General features: G+C 46.8%; 1 protein-coding gene across 1 annotated transcript in view; it reads right to left on the bottom strand.

Moving 5' to 3' along the window:
* Positions 1-26529, bottom strand: part of RFTN1 (raftlin, lipid raft linker 1) — a 182934-nt gene that overhangs the window by 37196 nt on the left and 119209 nt on the right. The window contains exons 5-6 of the mRNA XM_054595029.1: positions 18670-18994; positions 10015-10218 (exon numbers count right to left, since the gene is read on the bottom strand). Of these exons, the coding sequence (XP_054451004.1) occupies positions 10015-10218; positions 18670-18994 (529 nt within the window). The remainder of the gene's footprint in view (positions 1-10014; positions 10219-18669; positions 18995-26529) is intronic.

Below are 26529 nucleotides of genomic sequence, written 5' to 3'. Positions count from 1 at the left end.
TAGAACAGGGTCCCCACCCCTGCAGAAGACATGAGGGAGGAGCTTTCTGCCGTTTCGTTTTGTTTTGTTAATGACTCCTAATGCCCTAGATTTATTTAGATTAGAGATTACAGGGAAAGAGGACTGGATTTAGAAGCAGGTCGTTTGGGTCCATGCTCTATCAAGAGAAGTGATGTGACCCTTTTCAGGGACTTGCTCCCTCATCTGTGAAATGCGGTGTGGACAGAGAATCCCTCTAGGTTCTATTCTGCAAGTCACTGCTCCATCAGACTGTTATGGAATGAATTGTGCCCCGCCCCCAATCCAAATATGTTGAAGCTCTAACCTCCAAAGTGACTGTATTTGGAGGTAGAACCTTCAGGAAAATAATTGAGACCATAATGGTTGGCCCTGCTCTGTTAAGTCTGATGTCCTTATAAGTGAAACAGACACCAGACCCCTTCCCCCACCCCCCGCCTAATCTGGCACAAAGGTAAGGCCCTATGAGGACACAGAGAGAAGGCAGCTAGCTGTCTGCAAGTCAGGAGGAGAGGGCTTATCAAAATACAAATTTGCTAGCACCTTGATCATGGACTTCTAGCCTTCTGAACTGTGAGAACACAAATGTCTATTGTTTAATCCTCCCCCTGGTAGTATCTTATTATGGTAATACACAAAAAAATGTTTAAATATATACTATTTTTATTTAAAAGGACAATTCACATAGTAATGTGAATTTTGTTTTTTCAGGGGAGGAAGGAAGACAAATTCAGAAAGTCCTCCAACTCACACTGGAGCTCAGGAACAGCCAGCATTTTCCAGAAGTCACAGAGAAAAAACTGACAGATGTAAATACATAATAATCTTAAGCTTCTTCCAAAAGAACTGATAAACGAAATCAAAAGTCTACCAAAATGAGTAAATTAGTTGCAACGAGAAAAATAAATGGCTAAGCTTAACATTCTTTATATTTTAAAAGCTTTTACACATTGAGCAGAAAACACCATTAGAAATGGGCAAAGGACATGAACAGGCAAATAATTAATTAAATCAATCAATCTCCCCACGCCCATCTTGACAGTAGCAGAATCATGAGAATAAAAGACTTAGATGACCGCTGGGAAGACCAGCCAACTACGGGCTTATCCATGTGACTTGCCTGGCTAATGGGATACTAACAGGTGTGATGCAAGCAGGAGCTTAAAAGCACCTGTGCATCTGGTTGAGCTGATCTCTGTGCCTCTGCTACCACTTTGAGAGGACATGTCCCAGCTGCCCGGATGGTTCCAGGAAGATGAAAGACAGGTGGAGCAGAGATGCCCGAATGAAGCTTAGCTCAGGTCAGCTTAGGTCCAACCTCTGAGTGGGCCCAGCTGCAATCACTGCCTCAGTGGAGGTGCTCCAGCCAGCCTGCAAATGCGTGAGAAGAAATTACTATTTTAAGCCAATGAGCTCTGGAGTGGTTTGTTACATGGCATTATCACAGCCATAACTGACTGATACAATGTGCAACCTAAACCTAAGAAACATGAGACCAGGGTACTTTGCTTAGCCTGGGGACATAACTGACTATTCCAGAATGATTGAGAGACCTGACCAGCTCAACAGACCATGGCTGTGAAGGTAATTCCTGGAGCACAGCAGTCTTATCTTGATATTATTCCTATCTGACAAGATAATTCTCCGTTTCAAGTAAGATCCCTGCAGATTAATCAATACCACGCTCCAGTTCTTTTTGTTTCCTATCCTGTGACTCTGTTATCAAACAGCCTTAGCAAAAGTTCTAAGCTTGTCCCTGTCACCTGCTCTGCTAAAAAGTATTCCCCAAGTGTTTGTTCAATGCTCTCCTAAGAGACATCTTGCCAAATGACCAAGGAAGAACAGAGCTGTTCTTCAGCTAAACTACATTACAAGTTATTTTGGGGTGCAGGGCCAGCATGGACAGCAGTCCAGCTCACTCTCAAAGTTCTGGCCCAGCTGGAGCTGCTGCCGCACTAGGCATGGCCTATGGAACATACCCCCTTCCAACAAAGCTGTCCCAAGTCCTGCCCTGGGGATGCTCAGGACCAGAAGGCACTCAATGATTCCTTTGGGATTATATCAACACAGTACAAATTCCTTTGAGGCTTCTACAAAAATGTGTTCTATCCAATTTCCAAAGCCTCTAACAGATCTCCTGAAAGGAAAACCTCTCAGCTCTTTAAATGCGCCTACCACATGCTTTAAGTATTCAAGTGCCCAACCTGGCACAAACAATACGATGGTATTTCGCCCGCGCAGGACACTGTACTGCAGAGCTGAGGTCCAGAAGGCAGAAGACGACACTGCAGCCCATCCAGACTTTCCCATCCCTGCCTGGCTGCCCCTCCTTCCTCCTGAGTCGCAGGCCTGGGAGGAGGGCTGCGTGATCAGCGGGGAGAGCTATGGCCACACTTGGGGGCATGAAATAGGAACACACCAGGCCCTTATTTCCCAGCCTCCTCATCCAGTGTTTGCTTCCCAGCCTCTCAGCCAGCAGGCTCCACTCTCTCAAATCCAGAGCGCTGATTCACCTACTTAACTCTGAAGCCAGTTCAGAATGGCTGTCAAAATTTGGTCATCTGGAACAGCAAAAAAAAGTTGATGAACCACAGAGAGCAGACAGCTGGGCTTTTAAACTGCCCCCTGTTTTGACGGCCTTGTCCACTCCCGTCTCCTCGCTGCCCCTCTGGCTCAGCCTCGCTGTAATGTGCACTGGGCTGGGTATAAATAGATCTTACAGTGAAGGCTCCCGATGTAAAAGGTTAAATCGCCTTCCATCTATGGAAAACACTCCATTATCACCGCATTTTTTATAAAAGTAAAGCAGCTTCCCTACTGTGCACAGAGAGCTATTTGCTCTGGTACTGTATAAATATTTGATGCCAGGCTTCTGGCTAAAGGCCACCTTAACACTCCAAGCTTGTGCTTTACAAGAAGGATGTGGGAAAAAGAGATTTTCCCTATTATCCCAAGAGGTAAATGCTATGAGGCAACACCTCTTCCCCTGTAGCCTCTGGGACATTAACACTCCATCTAGCCAGCTGATCTTCAGGCTCACCCTAGGTACTACTCTGCCCCAAAGTCGGGCCAGAGGTGTGCACACCATGACAAGTGGTCAATGCGTGTGGTCTAGGAAAAAAAGGCTACTGTGCTCCTTTTAACCAGCTAGATTGGACTAAATTGTCCCCACTGGGGCAGCTGGCATGACAGATTTCCCTGGCTCTCTAAAAGTCCCTTGTCCCCATTAGACACCACATGGTGCTCACAGCACCACTGTGGCTCCAGGAATGGCACGTGCCAGTGGCGTGACTGTAATTGCATGTGTTGTCATACCGACCTTGAATCCCACTGCAAATGTAAACACTGATCAGCCAATCCCGGGTCATGGTGCCACACTGCTTCCCAATCACAGGGCAGCTAATTTGTTGACATTATCAAAAGAGCAAGCAGGCTTGCTGCCTTCCCGTTTCTCCAGCCCTTGCCGCTGCTCTTGGCCTGCCTTCATTCCTGCATTCACAGTCTGAAGCAGTGAACAATCGAGGGGAGATAGTACTCCTCTTCAGGTGCAGTAAGGGTTAGCCTGCAAGTGCCGCTGAACTGACTAGATGGGGAAGGAATGACCTGGTTCATTGCCTTTGTATGTGAGGCACTCGGCCAGGCACAGTTCACAGTTTCTCACTAGTCCTCCCCAAAGTCTGGCATTCCCTCTTCGTGGCTGAGAAAATGGAGGCTACAGAAGTTAAACCATTTATCCATACTCAAATAGAAGGTAAGGGACAATTTAGATTTCACATGGTTTGATTCTAGAGCCTACACTCTTTCAACAACTCACAGGTATTTACTGAGCTACCATGATGATGTGCCAGGGCTGCGACCTGAGCGGGGCTGGGTCAGGAACAGCCTAGGTCCCGAAGCCATGGGAGCAGGGGCTGTGTAACCGGGACGCAGCACTCCCCGCCGGGGTGGCGTCTCAGTGGGGTCAGTGGGGTGGCCGTAGGGATTCTGTTTGAGGCCAAATCTGTGCAGATGCCATGCCTTCCTCCATGGAGCAAAAAATAAAAATATGCTTGTAAATGAATTAAGTTATATATGTCCACACAAGGGAAAGTATACAGCAATAAGAAAAATAATCTGCAATTACGTTTGAATATGGATGAATCTCACAGACATAACAAGTGAAAGAAGCCACATAAGAAGAGCATGCTCCACTCACGTTGAGTTCAAATCTACAAATCCAAACCACAATGAGATATCACCTCGCACCTGTTAGAATGGCATCATAAAAAAGACAAGAGAGAACAAGTGTGGGCAGGTTGTGGGGAAAAAGGAATCCTTGTGCACTGTTGGTGGGAATGTAAACTGATACATTCATTATGGAAAACAGTATGGCGATTTCTCAAAAAATTAAAAAATGAAACTACCAGCAATTCTACTTCTGGATATATATATATCCAAAGGAAATGAAATCATTATCCCAAAAAGGATTCTGCCCCCACATGTTCACAGAAGCATTTTTCACAATAGTCAAGACGTGGAAACAACCTAGGCGTTCACTGATGCATTAATGGATAAAGAAAATGTGATACATACAATGAAATATTATTCAGGCATAAAAAAGAAGGAAATCCTGCCATTTGAGACAACATGGATAGACCTTGAGGTCATTATGCTAACTAAAATAAGTTAGAGAAAGACAAATACTGCGTGATGTCACTCATGTGTGGAATCTAAAAAACCAAACTTCCCGAAACTGGGATGAGATTGGTGATTGCTTGAAGCAGAGGTGGGGGAAATTGGTGAAAGCATCCAATCTACAAACTTGCAGTTATAAGATGAGTAAGTTCTGGGGACGTAACACACAGCATGGTGACTAGTTAACTATATTACATTAGGTATTTGAACGTTGCTGAGAGAGAAGATTTTAAAAGCTCTCATGACGAGAAAACAAGCTGTAGCTGTATTTGGTGATAGATGTTAACTGATATTGTGGTAATCACTTCACAATATACACATATATCAAATCATTATGTTGCATAACGAACTATTATTCATTATTATATGTCAACTATATCCCAAGGAAATGGGAAAAGAAAGTTCAAAACTAACCTATGGTGTCTCATGTCAGGAGTGTGGTCCCCCCAGGACTTGGGGACTGCAGGGCGCAGGAGGAGGGTTTCCAAGGGGGCTTGTATGTCGCATGTCTTGATCTGAGTGCTGGGTACATGGATTGCACACCTTGTCCAAATCCACTGACCTACATCCTTTCTGCACATGTGCTATATAGTGCAATAAAAGGCTTCCTTAAAGATGTGGAATGGATACAAGAGAAAATGCACTTTAATGGTATCAGTGAAACCTGGCCCTACATTGTCTGTTAACTGGCTCCTCACAGGGAGAAGCCATGGCTCTAACTGGCAGGCCAGACGTTCTTGGAGACGGCAGCGTTCAAGGGAGTGTCTACTAAAGCACCTGCAACTACCCTACTCTCCCTCCCTTTCCACGCCCTCCACGCCTAGCTCTTTGACCCCCCATCCCTGCAGGTTCCTGGTGATGCACACAACAGCAGCTTCTCCGCTCATCATCACTGGCACAGCTGAGCATCACCCAGAAGCCTTTACTGATCACCTTCTGAACATAGGACCCCCAGTGTATAGGCACCCGGACACTTAAGGTGAACAGGACGCAGGACCTGGGCAAGGGTGTGAAAGTAGGTCTGTATGAAATGTGTGTCTCTACATGTGTTTCATTGGAAATAAGTACATATTGTTGACATGTCTATTTTGCAAATATAAAGTCATTTAGGTTATGCTAGGTGTTGAAAAAGGTGGTATAAATACCAAAAGATGCTTGAATTTAGGTGTGGCTGGGGCCTCAGGGAGGGTCACCGGGAAGACAATCTTTTATAAGGGTAGGAATGGAGACATTCAGCTACAGAGTGTCTCCTGATGTGACACACGTAGAACACAGCACCGTCTGGAATGTGTTCTAGTCACAAGTGCTTAACTTATCAAGGCCTTACAACTGAATTCCACTTCCTAGGAAGCAGAGGCTGGAGAAGATAAGAAGAAGGATAGGTAAGATGAACGTCACCGTGAGGCACTAACCAGACACGTCCAGAAAGCAGGACGTTGAGCAGGATAAGAGGCTGGCTTTCCTTCAAACGGGCACGGTCATAAAAAGTGACTCTTTTAAGTAACAGACAAGTGAGGACATGGTCACCACTTGCAGTACACATCACGGGAGTGGATTCTGGTTTGGACAACCTGCTGTAAAGGACATTTTTGAAACAACTGAAGACATCTGAGTATGGGCTGGAGAAAGATGATACTGCCAGAGAGGGAAGGACTTCAGCGCTAGGAGAGGGTGAGGGCAGGTTCAGGGTCATGGTCAGGGGAGGGGAGGGGGAGGGCCAGGGCAGGGCCAGGGCCAAGGGTAAGGAGAGTGAAGTGAGGGCAGAGTGAGGTGGGGACAAGCCGAGAGCAAGGAGGGGACAAAGACAGGGCAAGGGTAGAATAAAAGAAACTTCGAGCAAGGACAAGGCCAGGGCAGGGCAAGGCATGGAGAGGTGGCAGCAGTGGCAGCAGCCTTGGTGGCCAATGGTGGCAGCAGGGATTCTGCTGGGCTGGAAGCACTTGGTGAGAAATCAAGTCCCTGGACAGATCTTCAGACAGTGGGCAGCCTGCTCCACCTCGTCCCGACCCCTGACCCCTTGATCCCCGGTACATGCCAACCCCTCACCAGCAGCCAGCTCAGCAGAGGGCCTCCCTCCCGGCCTCTTCCACCCTCTAGAAGCACAGGGTCTGGCCTTCGTCTCACTGGCTGGAGTGTTTCTGTGCGGCTGCCCGCTCTGCTGTCTGAGCAACCCCGGGACACTGCTGGCCGACCACCCAGGTCCTGCTTCTTCCCTGAGGGTGACCCTGGAGCTGCCCTTCCTCCACCCCAAAGCCCTGTGGGGGCCTCGACTTCTCACCAACACAGCCACCTCTTTTTTCTCCTCCTCATGTTCCTTTTCCCTGCCCATGCCCTTCTTTTTCTCTGCCACTTTCTAGCCTTGGCAATGAATTGATCACCCCGTGCCTTAGTGTCCACAGCTCTAACACAGGGACAACAGTGTCCTCTTCACTGGGTCATGGGGATTAAGTGGGTTGCTATGTTTGAATGGCTTAGAGTAGCAACAGCACATAGAAACTGCTAGGTGGCCATGATCATCCTCACGCTTCGCTGTCACCTGGACCTTCGCTTGCCAGGGTCCAAGGGCACAGCCTCTCCAGCCAAGACACCTGGTCATTCTAAGGATAGGAGCCCTGGACACTTTGAACAGAAGCACAAACTTAAGGACCACTCACATCTTTCCAGGTCCTGGAATTAAAGCCTCCAAGACAGAAGCTGGAGTCTTAACTGAATAATTCAGGCTAAAGCAATCATCTTATTTACAGGACAAAGTTCTCATGAGTTTTATGACTCTGTGGAAAATATTCTGGAGTACAAAGATCCATGTAAGAGTCAAGACCAGTGCTTTTCCAGATGGTAAGCAGATTAAAGATGTGCTTCTAACTCTGCCAGGTTTATTTGTAAGGACACTAATTATCTTCTTAGAAACAGGTTCCTCTTCTAATTATGATTAGCTTGCTTTTTTTTTTCTTTCAATTCTGGGAAAAGAACATACGCACATTTCATCCTTGGCCAACGGAAACCTTGGGCTTTTCCAGAGCAGAAATGCCCTAACCCACTAAACATCACTCCCACATCACGCTCTCTCCCCCCATCAGAAACACACAGGGTGAAATCGTGCTTGAATTTTGAGCGGGTTTAGGTTAATTTTGTGCTGAGAATTCTGCAGGCATCCCTCAGACAGACGTGCATCTCCTGTGGAGCCCGAGCCGTGGGCAGCCCTGCTGTGAACAGGTCACAGGCTGTGTAGGATTTCACGACCGCACTTGCCAGGAGAAATTCCATGTTCTGTCTGCCTTCAGGGTAGGAAGGCTGGATTTAACGCAACTAAAGCCGAGGGAGGATATAACAGCATTTCAACCCCCCCGAGTCAAATTTGAAGAAAAAAACTGTATAAATTATCTATGTTGTTGGACTCAAGGTCGGAGAACGGGCTAAGGAGGAGTGGAGGAGATTCAACCTCGGCTGCCAAAGCCGCAACAGCTAGAGAGACGATAAATGCCATTGCCAACTTTCAAGGTGACCTAAAGTGAGGTTCAGCTTGCTCCTGACATGCTTGGGCAGCAAGGCCAAAGAGAAAACTGCCCTTTTGACTCGCCATTTCTTCTACAGGGGGAAAATGACCAGTGGCTGTCAGAGTGGCTGCTACCTTCAGTGACTCCCTGTACATCTCTAAGATGTTCACACAACTAACCATCAGTGTCCCAAGAAGAAATTTAAAACTGTGCACGGCCACAGAGAGCTGGGCACCAAAAGGAGAGTAAAGGAACTGATGTTACCACAAGCCAAGCTGGGAGATGGGGTGTCCCTGCAGGAAGCAGGAAGTGGAGAGTTCTGCCCTGGCTTCCCCAAAGGCTGACGCATCAGGGCCGTGACCGCTATCCCCAGGCCGATGCCTCTGGCATTTTACGGTACATCTCAAAACAGACGGTGACGTTGCCTAGCTTCAGGGAACTTTGCAAGCGCCCGTGGAAGCCCTCCTTGAATACAGGGAGGTTACCAACCTTGCTGCCAGAGAACTGAAGGGACTCCATTAGTTACATTAATAAAACGGATACTCTAGAACTGTACTGTCCAATACACTAGCCACATACCGTCACTGAAATTTAAACTAATGAAAATTAAGTTCTAAAACTCAACTCCTCAGTCCTCCTAGCCCCACCGCAACTGGTCATTAGCCCCGTGTGGCTGCCACACGGGACAGCACCGCTCAGGATGTATTCTCAATGTCACGCACCCCCCCCACGAGCGGCGGTGGCCCGCTGTACCGTCCAGTGCCTGCTGCCGCTACACTGTCTCCTTAACATCAGACATCAATTTTTGGTTAGTACAATAACAAAGGATGGCGGCCAAAGTTTAGACCTGTCTGTGCTATACAGTGTTCTAAAGGCTTTGGACGATTTATAGAAGGTACATTCAGAATTAAGACTGATGTCCTTTCTAAGCCTGTTTGCTGGCATTTCAAAGATTGCAAATCACGTAGAATCCAAACTCCATCCCTGGCTTTGCTAATTCTTAGACAACTACTCAACAACAAAGACATGGTTCTGGTGATGCCCCTGCCATGTTTCATTGAGATTAACAAGTCCAGTGTAACCATGCACTTACCTAGGAATCCTGCTCACTGGCAGCCCCCAGGATCCACACATGCTGGCCTGTTAGTCCCAGTCCCCAAACTGCCTCCCAGCTGGGATGCATCCCAGTGACTCAACCTATCTTCCTGTTAACCTGAAATACCTTCTTTGCTTGACACATTTCCCACTTTGGGCAAACTTTATCTTTGCCTTTGAAAAGCTGACAACAAGGCCACTATTCCATGCAGCAAACCCCAGAGATAACCCATTACTGGGGAGAGGGTACTGCGCGCCATGAGACCCAGGAGCAACATGTATCCCCATGGAGCTTACAGGAACCAGGCTGTTCAGTTCACATCCCTGCTGTTAATTCCAAGGTGCTGCTACTGCTACTTCAAACTGTAACAGCGTCTATAAACAATTTGCACTTGCGGAGAGGCATGATCCCAGGGGATAATTAACAAAACTGGGGAATAATCTTCTTCAAAGCCTTGGAAAGTAACATAGATCAAGACCACCACCATCAAAACAGAATTACTCCTCTTTCTCTGTCATTTTAGAAGATACCTGGCTGACCCCCAGAGAGGTTTAGAGAGCACAGGCGATGGGCTTTATGGAAACTCCTCAAGAAGTGTTAATTAGAAATCCAAGGCAGCATGTTTATTAGTTGCAGACCTTTCTGAAGGGTGCAGGCTCCGAAGATGGGCTAAGATGATAAGAATGAAAGGCAAAATTTCTAAGGGCCACCCAAGGGCCATGAATTCCATACCATTGACCATGGCGAGGTGGAAGACGGCGTTGACTAGCACGCCTCCTTTCCGGAAGTGGTCGCTCATGTGCTCCAGCCAGTTGGCATCCAAACTGCTCACCGTCTGGCCGTTGGTGGAGACCCTCAGAGGAATGGTGACGGGATAGTATTGCCGGCACTCCTGATGGCTCTTCGGTTTGTTGAAAAGGGCGAAGATCTCCATTTCTGTTGGGATTGGTAAAGGGGGTGAGAGACAGAAGTTTAAACAGGAATAAAAAGCTCCCTCATTGGGTCTAGTGGCATCTCTTAGGAGCCTGAAGAAATGGTATCAAGGGTAATATCTCTCTGAGGGTACACTGTTGACCAATAATAAAGTCCGATTCTGAGCAGAAAGTTAGCATGCCTTAAAGGTGACATGAACCTCAAAGGCTGAACTTCTAGGAGGGGACTTCAGTTTTCAATCTGGCCTATAATGAATTGCTGTTATCTGGGATTAATTTGTCCAGTTAGGTTTTGAGAGAAGGACAGAGTAGACAGTCCTAGAAATTCAGACAAAGGTGTTTTGAAAGAAAAAGCAGACATACTTGGGCGAGAGCGGGTCTTAAAAAAAAAAAAGTAAATGTACACAAGCACATAAAAGCGAAAATACTGCTGCAATTCCAGGAACCTTGTACACCCCTGAACTCACTATTTATAAACTGCAGTGGTGTTTCCTGGGGCTGAACCCATAATACTTAATCAAGAACATCAAAAATACATCATTGATATGTAAAAATAAATATGTTCCTGTAAATGAGGGTTCCTTCCTGGAGTGGTTGGGCTGCTCAGCCAGGCAGGCAGACACTGGCAGGGGGCATTGAACTTTCTGTTCCTTCATTTATGGCTCGGTTCTTCAAAAATCAATAGTCAGTGCCACCCAGCAGCTGACCCGCGCCTGCCGTATGTGCTGCCAGCCACGAGTGAGCAGTGTTGGCCTCCAGGAGCAAATACCTGGAATTTCAATCTAAGTCTGAAGGTCTATTTTTGTGTTACTGGTTTAGTCAAACAATCAGAGTTCACCTAGCTTAAAAAGCTCTGCTTACACGGGCTAGTCAGGAATACACTTTGGTTTCCAAAAATATCTGTTTCAATAAGAAAATCCCCATCGCTGTTTCAAAGAAATACCGTAAAGGTCATAAACAATGGTTGACATTAGCGAAAAAGACAAAGCACACTCATGTTCCCTGCAGGAGACACCTGGCCCACACCCACGTTCTGGGATGCCGTATCTGGTGTTTCAGTATTTCATCATTTTTGCGCTATCCAAATAAACGGACTCACTTTCCTTTATTTAAATAAATGCACTTCAAAAGGAAACTCTGCTTCCAGACCATAAGGGCAACAACCATCACTTGCTATAAACAGGAGGCGATGAGGAGGCACATTAACACCAAATATGTCCCTCCGTATCACGTCTAAAATTATCTCACACAGGAACCGTATTCTGGACAAAGGAAGTCTTCTCCCGGCGCCATCTGAGCAAGCATCAGCAGCGACCTCTGGGGAGCAATGCTGGGCCATGAGCCTTTGCCATCAGCACGAGTTAAGCTACGGGGAAGGAGGGGGCATTTCCAGCTATCCATGGGCTGGAACCAATGAGAAAAGGAAGGTGCCCATCTTCACATGTGCCACCTGGATTTTAAAGAACCAGCTCGGGCTAGTTATTATCCCCACCCCAAATCCCCTTTCTCAGTCCATTTGCATGACCCAGGAAGACATCTCCAACCAGTAAAAGCTTTCACACAAGAAATCAGGTCTTGGTGTCACAGCTGGCACTCACTAGACTATTTTGTGACTTTGAAACACACACACACACACACACACACACACACACACACACTTGAGGGATGGAGTCAGGCAAAGCAAGGTTTGTAGTGGAGGGGAATCAAGCAGTGGATTGGAGCTGGGGCGGGGGACAGGTTGTGAACTAATCAGTTATTTTCCAGCCCAGGTGCCAAGGGTTCAAATAATAGCCATAGCTACCAAGGCAAGAGGATAAGCAATGGTTTAGTGACTGCTAGGTTTCATTTGGATTTCTTCAAAAGGAGACGCTGTTAGGTAGTTTATTTGGGAAGTGATCCCAGGAAACAGAGTGAGAGGGGAGAGGTGGGAAATAGGGAAGAGAGGAGAGCCAGGGAAGGACAGCATTAACGAGAAGGTTACCCCTTTGGTCCTTGGGGCTCAGTCCCCCTGAGACGCTGTAGAGAACACACACCTCAGGTTGCCCCTCCAAGTGGGCAGGGAAGCCAGGGCCTTTATCCTCAGGGATTGCAGGCCACCCTTAAGGCATTAATTCTGGGCCAACTGGGCATGTTCCCATCCCAGGGGACACCTGTGGGCAGGGGCTGAGAGAGCTGGTCACCGGAGACTCCGAGGTGGGCCGGAGCTCCAGTCACCAGAGTCTGTTATAGTCCAGCACCAATGAACACGAATTAAAAAGAACAATCAGTCACAGCCTTTCCCTGGAAGAAGGGAATGGGGAATATGGAAGTGGCCACAGTCCAAAAATATATGCCAACACTTGGTCACACAGGATCCCCCACACACAGGGCAAGACAAAAACACAACTTTAGCAAGTGCGTAACAGAACAGAAAAAGGGGAAGGCCAAAGCGAGAAGTGAGAGTGCGGAGCGGCATGAAGGGAGGCCAGGGCAAGGCTGCAGCACTGACAGCGCCCCCACCTTCCCGCCTGGCCCTCCCCGGGGTGCAGGCCTGAAGCCAGAGACAGAAATACATTGTTCAGGAAGGAAAGGAAATGCTGTTGGAATCAAGAGCCTCCAAAGCATTAGTAGTAATGAAATATTGGGAGAAACCTGATTTCAAATGCGTAACCCTTTAGTAAACCCCTCTGTCCCACTGTCTCCTTGGCCTCGATCCTCTCTCTATTCACGTGGAAACCAGCCAAGAGAAACCGTCTCCGAATGATATACTTTGATGTTTTAATATTCTGATTCTCCAGCACACATGAGCAGGCACCAGGGATTCCAGAAAGAAGCCCCAAGTTTGTTTAAATTTTCTCAGCTGCTCTGTGACTCTGTCATGACCCCAGCTGGAAGATATTTCCAGACATGGGACAGAAAGTCCCAAAGGAGGGGGGAAGGCATTGTTTCTGAGCGTGTTCTGAGAATTCCTGAAGACCTGGACTGGCAGAGCACCAAGGAAGCATCAAGACTGTCTTGTATCTCTGCCCTGGCCAGGTGGCTCAGTTGGCTGGAGCATCGTCCCTGTATATCAAAAGGTTGTGGGTTCAATCCCCGGCTGGGGTACATATGGGAGGCGACCGATCTATGTAGCTCTCTCACATCAGTGTTTCTCTCTCTCTCTCTTCTCTCTCTAAAATCAGTAAAACCATGTCTTCAGGTGAGGATTAAAAAAATAGAACTGTCCTGTATTTCTCTCTGTCTTGCTGTTTCTCTCTGACACAGAGGGCTTTGCCTTATGCCATTTGGATCCTCTGTGTCCAGACGAGTCCCTATAATATGACAGGTGATGCACATATGTTTGATGGATTGACCTAAGCTAGACAGGTGCAGAAAGCTAGGGGAGGCCGAGGGGGCATGGGCCCCACTGGGTGCTGTCAGCCTTACAGTCAGGTCCACTCTGGCCTTGCTAAGAGATCTGGGGAGCAGGGAGGAGGTAGATGGCCAGTTCTGAGGCCTGGACCAGGGAGGAGGACCTTAGGCATGAGGTGGAAGTCTGCAGCCTGTCTGCAGGTAAGGCCCCACAGAGAGTCTGAGCCTTGCAGCCGGGTCCCAGTGCTCCCAGAGACCCCCAGGCTACAGGGAAGAGGGGGCTTCAGAGTCTGGTGAAGGCATGGGGCTCCAAGGGCTAGACTGGGAGAGGGAGGAGGCTGATGAGTTAGCTGGATGGAAGAAACAAGTCAGGGTCAGACTTGGCCTGGTAACTGGACTGAGTGGGGGCTAAGGTCTGCTGAGGTCATGGGCAGGGGAGCCGAGCCGAAAGGGTTGCACCGGGAAGGCGGGATGGTGGGCACTACGGTGGGAAGGGAGGGCAGAGGGCCTTGGGCCAGTCTGGATTCCTGGATCTGGGAGAAGGCTGCTTCAGGCTTCGATCAGGCTCGGGGGCTAACGGCAGGCCCCTCCGGGCCTGGCTGAGAGCTGTTTGCCAGGGCAGAGTGCGGGAACCACTGCATGCACAGCACGCCACGGGCATCCACTGTAAGGATCACAGCACCCGCAGGCATGCGCGTGGTGTTGACAAAAGCCTTTCGCCTTCACCATCTCCTGTGACTCTCCCGATCTCCATCAGTTCTATGCCCAGAAGCCTTATGTGGATCTCCCAGAAATTACAAGCCGGTAAGCGGCGAAGCCAAGAGTCTTTCAAACCCCAAAGCCTGGGCTGTTTCCCAAATCTAACAAGAGGCTAATTTCATCAGTGCACAGGAAGCAGGAGCTGATGACCACAGGTGGGAGTTCAATAGCTGTGTTAATGGACTGAGTGGAAAGGCCAGAAGATGGTGGCAGGTGGCAGATACGGGAGCAGGCAGACCCGCGGGGTAGAGCTATCCTGGGGGCACGGAGCGGGAAGGAGGCCATGCATCAGAAAAGCCAGACTCAGGAGGGTACCGTCGCTCTCTCCACCCACATTGAGCTGGCCGCCAAGGAGGCCCACTGACTAAAATCCCCACAGCCAGGAAGCACCGCTGAGACCACTAGCTCAGGTTTCTGGCTGGCATTTCTGAGCATTTTAAGTGAGTGGGTACAGGGTAGGAAGGGTAGTGATTTGAAGACATTTTATTATTATTTCGGCAACCATGAGAGTAATTTCAATTTGTATGAACCTGTCTGACCTCCTTGTTTCTGTAACCAAAATTGCAGCCACAGAGACGCAGAGGGAAGGACAAGATGGGAACATTGGAGGCCAGGAGAGAAGTGACAGGTGGACCTCTGGCGACGTCTTCTCAACCTTTCCCTGCACCAGCCTTCCCCACCCAGCCTGTTCATTGCAAAAGAAGAACACACGCTTCCCATGGACAGAAATGCCTCACGAGGGGCTGGTCATGGTGGGGAGGGGGAGGGCGGGGGGGAGGGAGCGGGGGAGCGGAGTGTGAGAAGGGAACAGGGAAGCGTCCTGGGGCAGCAAGGTATGCGGCTGTCCCTGTGCCAAGCTCAGGTGATCTCTACAAAGCGAGGGCATCAAACCAACAGGAAATTCCCCTGGACCAGGAAATAAGTCAATGTGCAGGGAAAAAAAACCCCACATGATGGGCCTCCCAGGGACCCGAGTGGGCAAGACGAACATAACCTCTGGCCAGAGCGTGTTCCCTGGAGCCTGCAGGAAGGGGGAGTGGCGACCTGCCCTGATTCCGGATGGAGAATTCTCCGGCAAGCCCTACCTGAGCCGTCGCAGCCTAGGCTGGCTCCCTTAGGCCTCCTATGAAGGAAATAAATTAAACGAGGAGAAAGAGGGGGAAGGAGGGAGGCTCCCTCAGGACATTTTAAAATTGTCTTGCTGTGATTGCCTGTTTAAGCCCACCTGGCAGAAGGAGGAGTAAAAACACTTCACCCTCCTTAGGGGGCCCTGAGAAAAAGGCAAGCAGAAAGCTGAGCAAGCAGTGGAGAGGGGGAGCTTGTGTTGGGGGGGCTGCTTGTGGAGGGCGGTGCTTGTGGGGGGTACGGCATGGTGCTTTAGGGGGGTGGAGTGGTGCAAGGAAATGATAAGACTTCCCAGGAAAACGATTAGGAGAGAGGCTGCAGTCAGAGAAGGGCCATGGCCAGAGCAGACAGCGTCCCTGGACATCTGGCCTCCAAGGAGGCGGGCTGCTCAGGCTATGAGATAAACTGTAACTGCATGAAGGGCACGGAAGGTGACTTTCCCTATCTGTGAAGTGGGCATAGTGTCAGCATCTTCTGTCATAAGGCTGCTGGGAGAGCAACGGGGATGACGCATAGGAAGAACTTAGATCACAGAGAGGGCTCCCACCATCGGAGCTGTTGTCTCCCTGTCCACCACGAGGCCAGGCACAGGCACTGGTAACTCCTGGGTGTTCATCCACTGATGAGAAAAATCCAAAGGCTCATTTAGTCCCCCAAAAGAGAAAAATGATACCAGTGAGCTGCCTAAATTTAGAGAACCTGTGGCTTCCCTGAGCAGAAAGATAAGGGCCAGCCTCATGTGTAGACAATGGACAGCTGCCCCCCCTAGTGAGACTGGGGGGCGGGGGACAGAGAGGGAGGGGCCATAATACCCTCCACAGCTAAAATGCCCATCCACTGATGGGTTGACCACCTCCAGACACACATGAACCTGGTAGAAACTACTTTTCTACTAGAGAATAGGGACTTGAGGAAATGAGACACAGGCCAAAACATTGGTGTCCAGGGGTCTCTGTGTGTTGAGTGATGGGAAAGGTGAACAGTCACAGGGCAGTAGAAGGTGCCTGGGGGAAGGGTGGGTCCTTGGACAAATCTTCCCAATTAACTCTCCCTGGGGTTGACCCCAGAAGGCAGGAAGTCTGGAAAAAGTCTTGGAGAAAAGTCGATTCTGGCACAGGGGAGCCTCAGTATTAACTGCCTCCTTTCTCACAGCCAGGGTTCCATGCAGAAGCAAAAGTCAATAGTCAGGACTACTGAACATGTACCTCAATAATAAAAGCTCACACTTGTGAGTCAAGCAGTGCTAACTGCTTTAAATGTATATCTTCTTTAATCTTTCAGCAAGGGACTATTGTTCTATCCCTATTTTACAGGGTAATATGCTGAGGCACAGAAGAGTCTCTTGGCCTAGCAAGAAGAGAGCAGGCTGGCATGTAAACAGAGTCTGGGTTCCTAACCACTGCGCCGCCCGCCTCTCCATGACCCCTGCCCCTTTCTCCTGGGCGAGTCTATGCATGCCCTGAACCACCCCCCCTCCCCCAAGCTCCTGGACCATAGAGAAGGGCTCCACGGAGGCCCATCTTCCTTCTCAGGACTCAGAGCGCACACACCGAGCTCAGCAGTAGCGAGCAGAGGAAGGTTTCTGGAATGAGACTTGGACATTCATTAGGAGGCACACACAGGGTCTAAATGTGCTCTCAGCTGCCTGGGAGGGAGTGGAAGTCCTCCTCTACTTCAGTGCATATTTAAGGGGGATCCAGGCTGCAATGAGTGGTAATGCTAGTATATCCAAAAGCTGAGGCAGTGCCCATCTCTCCCTCTAAATCAACTTTGCAAATAAGACCCCAGGATGAACCATCCTACAATTTTCAGGAAGTACTGACAAGCCCTGGCCTGATAGCTCAGTTGGTTAAGGCATCATCCCAGTATGCCAAGGTTGTGGGTTCTATCCCCAGTCAGGGCACATACAAGAATCAACCAATGAATGCATAAATAAGTGGAACAACAAATCGATGTTTCTCTCTCTCTAAAACCAATTAAAAAAAGAAGGTACTATCATAACCCCAAAAAAACTATTTCAACTTCTCTATTCTCAAAGTATGAACTGTTCTTTATCATTTATTTAAGGCTAATTTCAAGAATTAGTAAATAAACAGCAACATTAACCAGGGAGATGACCCAGGAAGGCTAAAGGGAATGGCCTCCTAAGGCCTGGGGGCCTCCCCCTGGCCATCTTATTATTAATTCACCTTCCAAAGACTAGAAGAGGCCACGCAGCTCATATATGTACATGGCTCTCAGGAAACGGGTGGATGCTAGACTTCCTGGAGGAAGAGGCCAGGGAATTGTGGGGCTGTGAAAAGAAATGTCATTCTCTATAAACTGAGGGTCTCAGGAAATCTTGTAGCCTAATAGAATATTATACAGGAAAGCCCAAGCAGAGAGGCAAATTGGGATCGTGGGTAAGCCTGCCTGGGGTCACGTGCCAGATCAGCCAATTTCCAGCCTGGACAAAAATTTGCTTTCTAAACCTGTTTACTCAGCCACGAAATGGGCAATGATACAAAAGATCACCCGAATCTTAGGGCTATAGGGAGAATTAAGAGATCAGTCATACAAAATTAATTGGCACAGGGCCTGGTACACAGGAAGTATTAACAAATGTTGGCTACTATCACCGTTGTTATGTTGATATTTGAAATCCCCAACCTAAAGTGCATGCTCTACTGGCCATTATAACGCTATGTAAAGGATTCACGTTTTGGTGGCCTCTCCTTGGCCGAGTGTTCTCGCCATGGTGCTGATCAATCAACTATATAAAACGCCCTGAAATCTGGTTGTTTATAGCCTAGGGAGTTGAGTCACTAGTTGCCCGCACAATCTGCCCCGAAGTGGCTTTCTTGATGTCTTTCTTCAGGCAGATATTCAAAACCAGTGAGCCAAAAGTGGAGTGTCCGTTCTGCACTGAAGCCGGCACGTTAACACTTCCTGTGTTAGAGCGGGTGACTCAAGGGCACTGCAGGAGCCAGGGGGATCAAATACCTCACATTCTAGAATCCACTTCAGACATGACATTTTGGAGCAACTGCAAATCAAGTTCATGTGGTTCTGCTCTCCCCGGAAGTAACAACTTCAGTTAGTAAACGGCCAGGAGGCCCAGAAAAGTGCTTGATAAAGTTTCTCCTGTTTGACGGATGGCTGTCTCTACACTCCAATTCCATTTTTTCCCCCTAAAATTCCATGAGGGTTACCGAAAGGCTCTAATCCCATGGGTCAAAAGTCCCTGTGCTGACATACTTACTTCCCGAGAGCGTTTCCTCCTGCATTTCGGACAGGTCCCCATCCGGTCCATCCAGAGTCTTGGAAAATTCTGTACCGCCCCCCTCTTCCAAAGGCAAGCTGGGTTGCTCGGCAATGGATAGCTCCCCTTTTGGGTGCTGGTTTGGCTCTGGGCTTCCATCCATTCCTGCTGGAGCACCTGGGTTCTTCTTATCCCCACCCCCGCCTGGCTCTGTTCTCGCATCTCCAGCCTCCACCTGGGGACTGCTGTCTGCTGAGTTCACGGGGCAGTGGTACTGAGGTATGACACCGACGAATTTCAGGCCCTGACTTGCAGCCTCCTGGATCTGCGAGGCAAACAAAATGAAGGGAACCAAGTGAAAGGGATGCTCTACCAAATGGCGGGGTGGGAAGGTGGGGCAACGGGTAACATCCAAAAGGCCCCACTGTGGGCCTAGAGGATATTTCAGTTTGAATGTGAAATCTATCAGCCAGCAAAGGGTCTGTGTCCTCAAGGCAGTACCCACACCCACCCTCAGCCTGACCTGGGGCAGAGAGCTCAGGCCTCACTCTAACTATGGCAAAACAACGCATTTAGCTATGACAAGCTGGGATAACCTCTCTTTGAAATGTCGCACTAGTCCTTACTAGTTATTTTTTTCCCTAAGGGCTAGAAAAAGGTTCTAAAATGACGAGCTAGAACAAATAGAGTTTGAAAAAGGAAGTTCATTTGGCAAGCGTTTATTTTTTCTTTTGTTTTTTTTTTCTGATGAATCACCTACTTCCTGCTAATCAAGCTACTGTAAACCCAGTATTCTGCATAACGCTATATTAACTATCAGATGACATTTTATGACCCAAAGAGCTTCCTCTTTTAAACAATTGTTGTGGCTGTGAAGGGCCGAAGTGGGGAAAATCGGCACGGTGCAAATGCTGCTGTGCACCTTCCCGCAAAAGGGGACGTGTGATGGACACCTTCTCGGTGGTACTCTCAGTCCCAGGCAAAACTGGAGGCGCCCCAAGACCATGCCTGACCCACAGGCATTGCTCAGCACACTCATGATTCCGCAAGTCACGATACACACCATCCATTCTGGGTAGTGGGTAATTTCCACCTCACTGCCTGGGCCCGCAAAATGGGAGAGTAACGGCCACGTGGAGGACCGTGGCATTTTAACTCTCCTCTCCCTAAAAAATTCCCCCAGGCAATTAACTGTAGCGTCACATGTGGGGGGAAAACTGAAAGTAATAGCTTAAGAAAACCAAGCAAAAGCCAGGCAAAACTAGATGATGAACTTCAGGGGACTTTCTGGACAAGGATGCTGAAGTAAATCAAGAGGTAGAAACCTCTGTACTGTGTTAAGTCTTAGTCACGAGCCTCTATGTGGGTGGCCTCAGACTACCTTGTGCCTCTTCAGTGATCATCTGCTGTCATTTGAGAATTAGTAAGAAACACCAGCACAGCCCTACCTACTCTCTCTAAGGCAGAAGTAAGCCTCGGCGGCCCTCCTTGGACGAACCACCCTGACTTTCTGCAGAAGGTCATTTTAGTTCAACACCACATATTCCAGAAAACAATCTGGGGCAGTTGGAATGTTAAGTCCAGCCTTTCCATAAAGTCTAGCCAGTGCTGGACACAACCACAGCAATAGTAGTAATTACCACTGGCTGCAGTGCCAGGCACTGTGTGAGGCACTTTACATAAATCGTTTTAATTCTTCAATGACTATGCATGGTATCATTATATCTCCATTTCAGATGACACTGAGGCCCAGAGACATTAAATCATGAAGCAGGCAGGGAGTAACCAGTGCTCAAAGCCAGGACTGGCTCACACCCAAGTTCATTCTCTTAACCACAATACTGTAAGTGGATATATCTCAAGACATTAAGTACATACATGTTTTTGGACATGTATGTGTTCACACATATGCTCACAGTTAGCTCAATTCACTCTTTAAAAGTTAAAAAAAAAAAACCCTGAAAGTCATCCTTGCATTCTGAAAACTTATTTTTCACTCATTAATCTGTGATATCCACCTACTTTTATAAATTATTTTGGGAAGCTTATAACATTTGTGTTACATGGATAACAGAAGTTTTGTTACACAGGTTACTTGTGTAACAAAAGAGTAGGGAGATAATTATACCAAAGAACTTTAGGTTAAGGGAAGCTACTGCATACAAATAATAGCTCTGAGCTTCCTGGTAACATAGGCAAAAAGGGAAAGGCAATGGATTTTACAGTCCTGAAATGAAACAAGGGAACATGCCCAGTCAATACAAAAGAAGCATAACTTACTAGTAAGGAATAGAGAAATTTATTGTATGATGCTTGTAGACATACGGAGCAAATGTGTCTCCTTTAGTTTCATAGAAAATGAAGAGACTTTTTCTTACATCATTTATATATTTTTAACCTTTGACAGTATTAGGCTAAAGCACAAATCTTTGAAAGTACTTCTACGTGAAGCTAAAGTGAAATAATCCAGGTAGCTGACAAGACTTTAAATTTATTGGTTTGTGCATATGAGAGAGAGACAGAGACAGAGACAGAGAGGCAGAGACTGACTTTTGTTCCACTTAAATACGCATTCATTGGTTGCTTCTTGTATGTGCTCTGACTGGGGATCAAACCTGCAACCTTGGAATATCAGGATGATGCTCCAACCAACTATGCTACCTGGCCAGGGCCAAGGCAACATTCTTAAATGTGTCAGAGCCTGGGACCTGGGCTACTTCAACATTAACTTCCCAAGTTACCTTTGCAGTGGAGTGAGCTGCCTTTTCTCTAGTCTTTTCACTGTTTGTGAAATCACGCTGCCAGCCAGCCTGCTCTTCTTCAGAAGGATTTGAGAAGATTGGCTTTTCATTTACTTTTAAACACATTATGCAAATTTCTAATGCATTAAACCTGGAGCAGCTAAGCTTCCACAAATTTCTAAATTTGAAAAAAAAAATTAGCAATTTCCAGATACAGCTCCTACAAGAAGGACCATTAGCTATTTCCACCCAAACTGCAGCCGTGTGTCTCAGCTGTCAAGCCCCACTAGACTCCAGTTTGGCTTCCTCCCTAATAAACTGCAAGTCTGAGCCTCTCTGTTTCCGCTGGGCTTGAGGAACAGGTGCATAGCTCCTGCTACCAGTGGCTCACCACAGAGAAAACAGCTATGACTGCTGAAACATTTAAGAAACTGGTCCCGCTGAGGGCTCAACTAGAGGCCAGTCTCAATTTGAGTCATGGGGTTTGCAGGCAGCAAGTCCTGGCTTAGAACCCCACATACATGACTCACTGTCTTGGGGAACCAAAGTATGATATGTAAGCTCTCTGGGCCTCCGTTTTCTCATATATAAAATGGGGGCAATCATACACTCCTTGTAGTTTCTCTGAAGATTGGACATTATATATGGCAAGTGTGCCAAAGGATGTGGCACAGAGAAGGTACACTCATGGCCAGCATGATTGCTCTCCCGTCTCTCCCAATCGGTCCCAGGCTTCCATGGCCCCGCAGAGATGGCCGGAAGTCATCCAGAGTGAGGAGGACACTCTGGACACAGCATTTCCCCAGCCATCTCCTTCCTCACTGGGACTTGAAGAGTCAGAGAGGCTTTGACAAAAATCAATGTGCCCTTCTCCCATATGGCTTTGCCTGACTCTACTGCAGACTTGTCTTCTGTGCCAGGGCTTTTCAAAGCGTGGTCCCATATCAGCATCTCCTTGGAACTTGTTAGAAATGCAAATTCTCAGGCCCCACTGAATCAGAAAGTCTGGGGGTGGGGCCCGGAGATTCATGGTTTAGCAAGCCCTCCAAGTGATTCCAGCACACTCTACAGTTTGAGAACTACTGCTCTAGAACAGCAGTTTTCAACTGGTGTGCCACATGAACTTTAAAAACATGCAATACCTGACTATTTAGTCAGGGGCATGGACCTCTTTTCCCTTAGACTGTCAAATAAAAAAATGACAACAGCCAATACAACAACAGCCATCCAGGGTGAATGCCCTGTTTAGAACAAAAAATATATACATCAAATAATGGAGTTGCATCTTCTTGGTCACATTACATAATCAGTTTGTGTTTGATTGGTTAATTCTTGGTACCAGAAATCCTTATATATAAGTATAGACACCTGATTTTTTAAAACGCCACTTTGGAGCAAAAAAGGGTAGGTAATTGCATTACTTTTGGTAAATTGATCAAAATTATAACTATTTTTGTCGGATCAGCAAAAAATATATTTTGTGTGTGTGCTACGCAATTTGAGTTTCTGTGTGCCAGGAGATGAGGAAGGCTGAAAATCGCTGCTCTAGAATACACAGTTCATGAGGGCAAGGCTTTCTGCACTGCTGTGTGCCCAGGGCTAGGATGATATCTGGCTTAATAGTAGGTGCTCAGGGTGTATTTGTTGAATAAACAAATGAGTACATTAAATAATGAATGAATATGCATGTGTCCTCTTCCAGAATGAGCTCCTTGAGGGTAGGATTGGAGACTGATTAGTTTTTCAGCTCCGGAATTCAACATTACTAAGTTCCTACACTGGCCCAGACCAACACTGTGCTTAGGTGCTGGTTATACAAAACAGGCCCCTGATCCTCAAGAAGGTGCAGCCAAGCACTGTAAAGAGACTTTAAAAATTACACTAAGATGGCGTAATAATGCTTATAATGTCATCTAAAAAAGTGAAGACCCTAAACTTTATAAACACAGAATTATGACAGCTATACAACCTTTCTATTTGTGCCTAATTTTTCAAAATTTATCTAACGAGCATGCACGTTACCTTTAAAATTAAAAAAAATTCCAAAAATTTCTCATAGGATGTGACAGATTTCTCATATCATGTGATAAGATAAATGCAGTAATGGATATAAAAGTACAGAAACAACAGGGATCAAAGTGATTATGTCTGACTGAAGGGGAGATGGAGAAAAGCTTCTCGCAGAAGGTCGGGACTATAACACATGAAACGGTGGAACGCAATGGGGAGCGGTGGGAAGTGTGGAGGAACTGGAGTGCTCATGCCTCACCTCAACCAGGTGAGCTGAAAGAAAGGGAGAGGCCAGTGCAGATAGAAGGAAGGATCATGATGGGCAAAGGCTTGAGGATGGAGAACATCCTGATGTATTCAAGAAACTTCTTGAAATATTTCTGGAACATGGCATGAGAGGCCAGCAATGCCCCAACATGGGGTTGAACTGGAGACCACAAGGGCCATATCAAGAGAGCCAACAGAGGCTATCACTTCACCCTGCAGGCCAGCATCGCCCCAACCTTCCCACTAAGGGAACTCCAAGAGCAGAGGAAAATGGGGGTATGAGGGCAAATTGCAAGATTCCTTTGCTCACCACCTCTCATCTTAAACATTAATGAAAACTTTGCATCCTGCATTATAGCACTGAACAGCAACAAAACTTTTTAAAATATACCAAAATTAAAAAAAATTTGCCAAAGTTAAATGCCCCCCACCCCACCCCAAGCCTTCCAGGGAAGTCCATGTCTTGGGAATGTGAAGTGTCTTTCTGCATAAATCTTTGTCTGTAGCTCTGCTTACTTTCTTTGGATGGATTCCTGGCAGAGGAATTAATGGGTCAAAGGATATTAACTTTATAAAGGCTTGATATAGGCTGCCAAATTGTTTACCAGAAAGGGTGAGCAGTCCTTTTTAACCAGAAGAATTGCATTTGGATTTTATAAATATCAGTATTTGGCTACACCCAGGGGCCCCTGAACTTCAGGTTTCATACCTTACTCTAGTACAGGCACTTTCTCTTCTCTTTTTCATAAAGTCATTTGACTGTCTTTGATAAACTGAGCCCTATTTGTTTCCCGTTCACTCATGTGTTCATTTGTTCATTCATAACCTTTACTGAGCAAGGCTCAAGTGCATGATAATGGTGGGGATCAGGTGGTGTTTAGTAGGGTTCATCCTCTGCCCATAGGGACCTCCTGTACTCACTTGGGTTTAGCCACTAGGCACATGTTGATTATTCCCAAATTTGAACTCCACAGCCCTGATTTTCCTCTGGAGCTCAGACATACACGGCTAGCAAGCACAGCTGGTGGGGTCCACTATCGACCTCGTCTCTCAAACTGGCACCTTCCTTAGTTCTTCTTCCCTTTCTCTAATCCCATGTGTCCACTCACCACATCCTGCCAGATTTACGCCACCCCCCCACCCCAATGTTTCTGGAATCCTCGCCCCATTCTCCATACATCTAAGATCACTTTGTTTTAGGTGCTCAACATCTGTTGTTGGGTACCACCGTGACTTCAAGCTACACCAGGTCTTCATGAGCGCCAAGTCCAATCAACATGGAAGATCAAATCATGAATACCCAGGTCACCTTGGTTACCAAATTCCCCACAGAATTTCTCTAACAACTGTGATTAAGTAACGTTCCCTTCTACTGAGAACTTTAACATGCGTTTGTTTTCTTAGGCCTCATCATAATGCCTTACAGAAGAGGAACCTGGTTGAATGTCACAGCGTGAATCACAGGGAAGCCTGGCAACGGCCCTGAGTTTCCTAAATCCAGCTTGAAGCCCCTTCAATAATACCACTGTTTTCACTTTATATAATCCAACATGTGCCAAGAGGTCCGGCTGGATACCAGCTTAAACTGAAATACACCCTTGCCTACTTCTTCTGTTTCTGCTGCCTTTAGTAACTACCCCACCCACAAACTTAAGGAAGTAATGATGGATGATGGTTTAGGCACCAAAGATTAAATAAGGCCATTTTTGATGGATCTAAGACTTCATTCAACTGCTCTACAATGAGTAAGAGCAAATTTGATGGTAACTATGTTTTCTCAACCTAAAATAAGGAATCTCATAATGTGAAAAAAGATTTTTAAAAAAGCATTTCTATAAAAAGTTTCAATGCATTGTTAAAAATAATCATCTCTGAACTATATTTAAAGAATTATTTTTATTCAAAATAAAAACAGGATATTGGGATAGTCCCAGAAAATCTAGAACATACTGTTACTCTTTCAAAGTGGATACCACACTGCTAAAGATAAGTGCAAATATATACTAGACTAGTACATGTATTTGTGTTTTAGAGTACGTGTATCAGCCAGGGTGAAACCAGTTAGGAAGAAATGGGGCATGGGATGGGTTTAGTAAAAATGAAAGCTATGTGTAACATAGGAAAAGGAGCAGAAAAGGCTTCTGCTGATGGGTCAGTGGGAACTGGAATGCCTACAGGTCATATTAGATGGTGTAGTGAAGGGTCACAGACATTGTAACACCATTTTGTCTGAATCTAAGGAATAAAGTGTGATTTTATGTATCAACTTGGCTAAACTATGGTGACTAGTTGCTTGGTCAACTCTAGTCTGGATGTTGCTGGAAAGATATTCTTTAACTGTGATTAACATCTGCTCTCCGTTGACTTTAAGTAAAGCAGATTACCCTCCATAATGGGGGTGGCCTCACCCAACCAACTGAAGACCTTAAGAGCAAAGACTGAAGTTTCCCAAAGAGGAGGGAATTCTGCCTTCAGACTCAAGACTGCAACATAACTTTTATCTGAATCTCTAGCCTGCAAGATGGCCCTACAGATTTTGGACTTGCCAGCCAGCACAACTGCATGAGCCAATTCCTTAAAATATAAAAATGTCAATCTCTCTCTCTCCCCACACACACACAATCTTGATAGGTAGATAGAGAGACAAACAGATGCACTCATCCCTTTGCATCTGTGGGGAGCTGATTTCAGGACCCTGGTGGGTAACAAAATCCACGGATGCTCAAGTCTCTTATATAAAGTGATAAAACAGTTACATATAACCTATGCACAATCTCTTGTATACTTTAAATCATCTCTACATTACTTATACACCTAATACAATGTAAGTGCTATGTAAATA

Source organism: Pteronotus mesoamericanus, unplaced genomic scaffold (genome assembly GCF_021234165.1).
Source record: "Pteronotus mesoamericanus isolate MK-2021 breed Mesoamerican mustached bat unplaced genomic scaffold, CSHL_Meso_final scaffold_54, whole genome shotgun sequence".
Taxonomy (NCBI): domain Eukaryota; kingdom Metazoa; phylum Chordata; class Mammalia; order Chiroptera; family Mormoopidae; genus Pteronotus; species Pteronotus mesoamericanus.
Note: the sequence above shows the minus strand (reverse complement) of the source record. Positions and strands in the feature narration are given on the sequence as shown.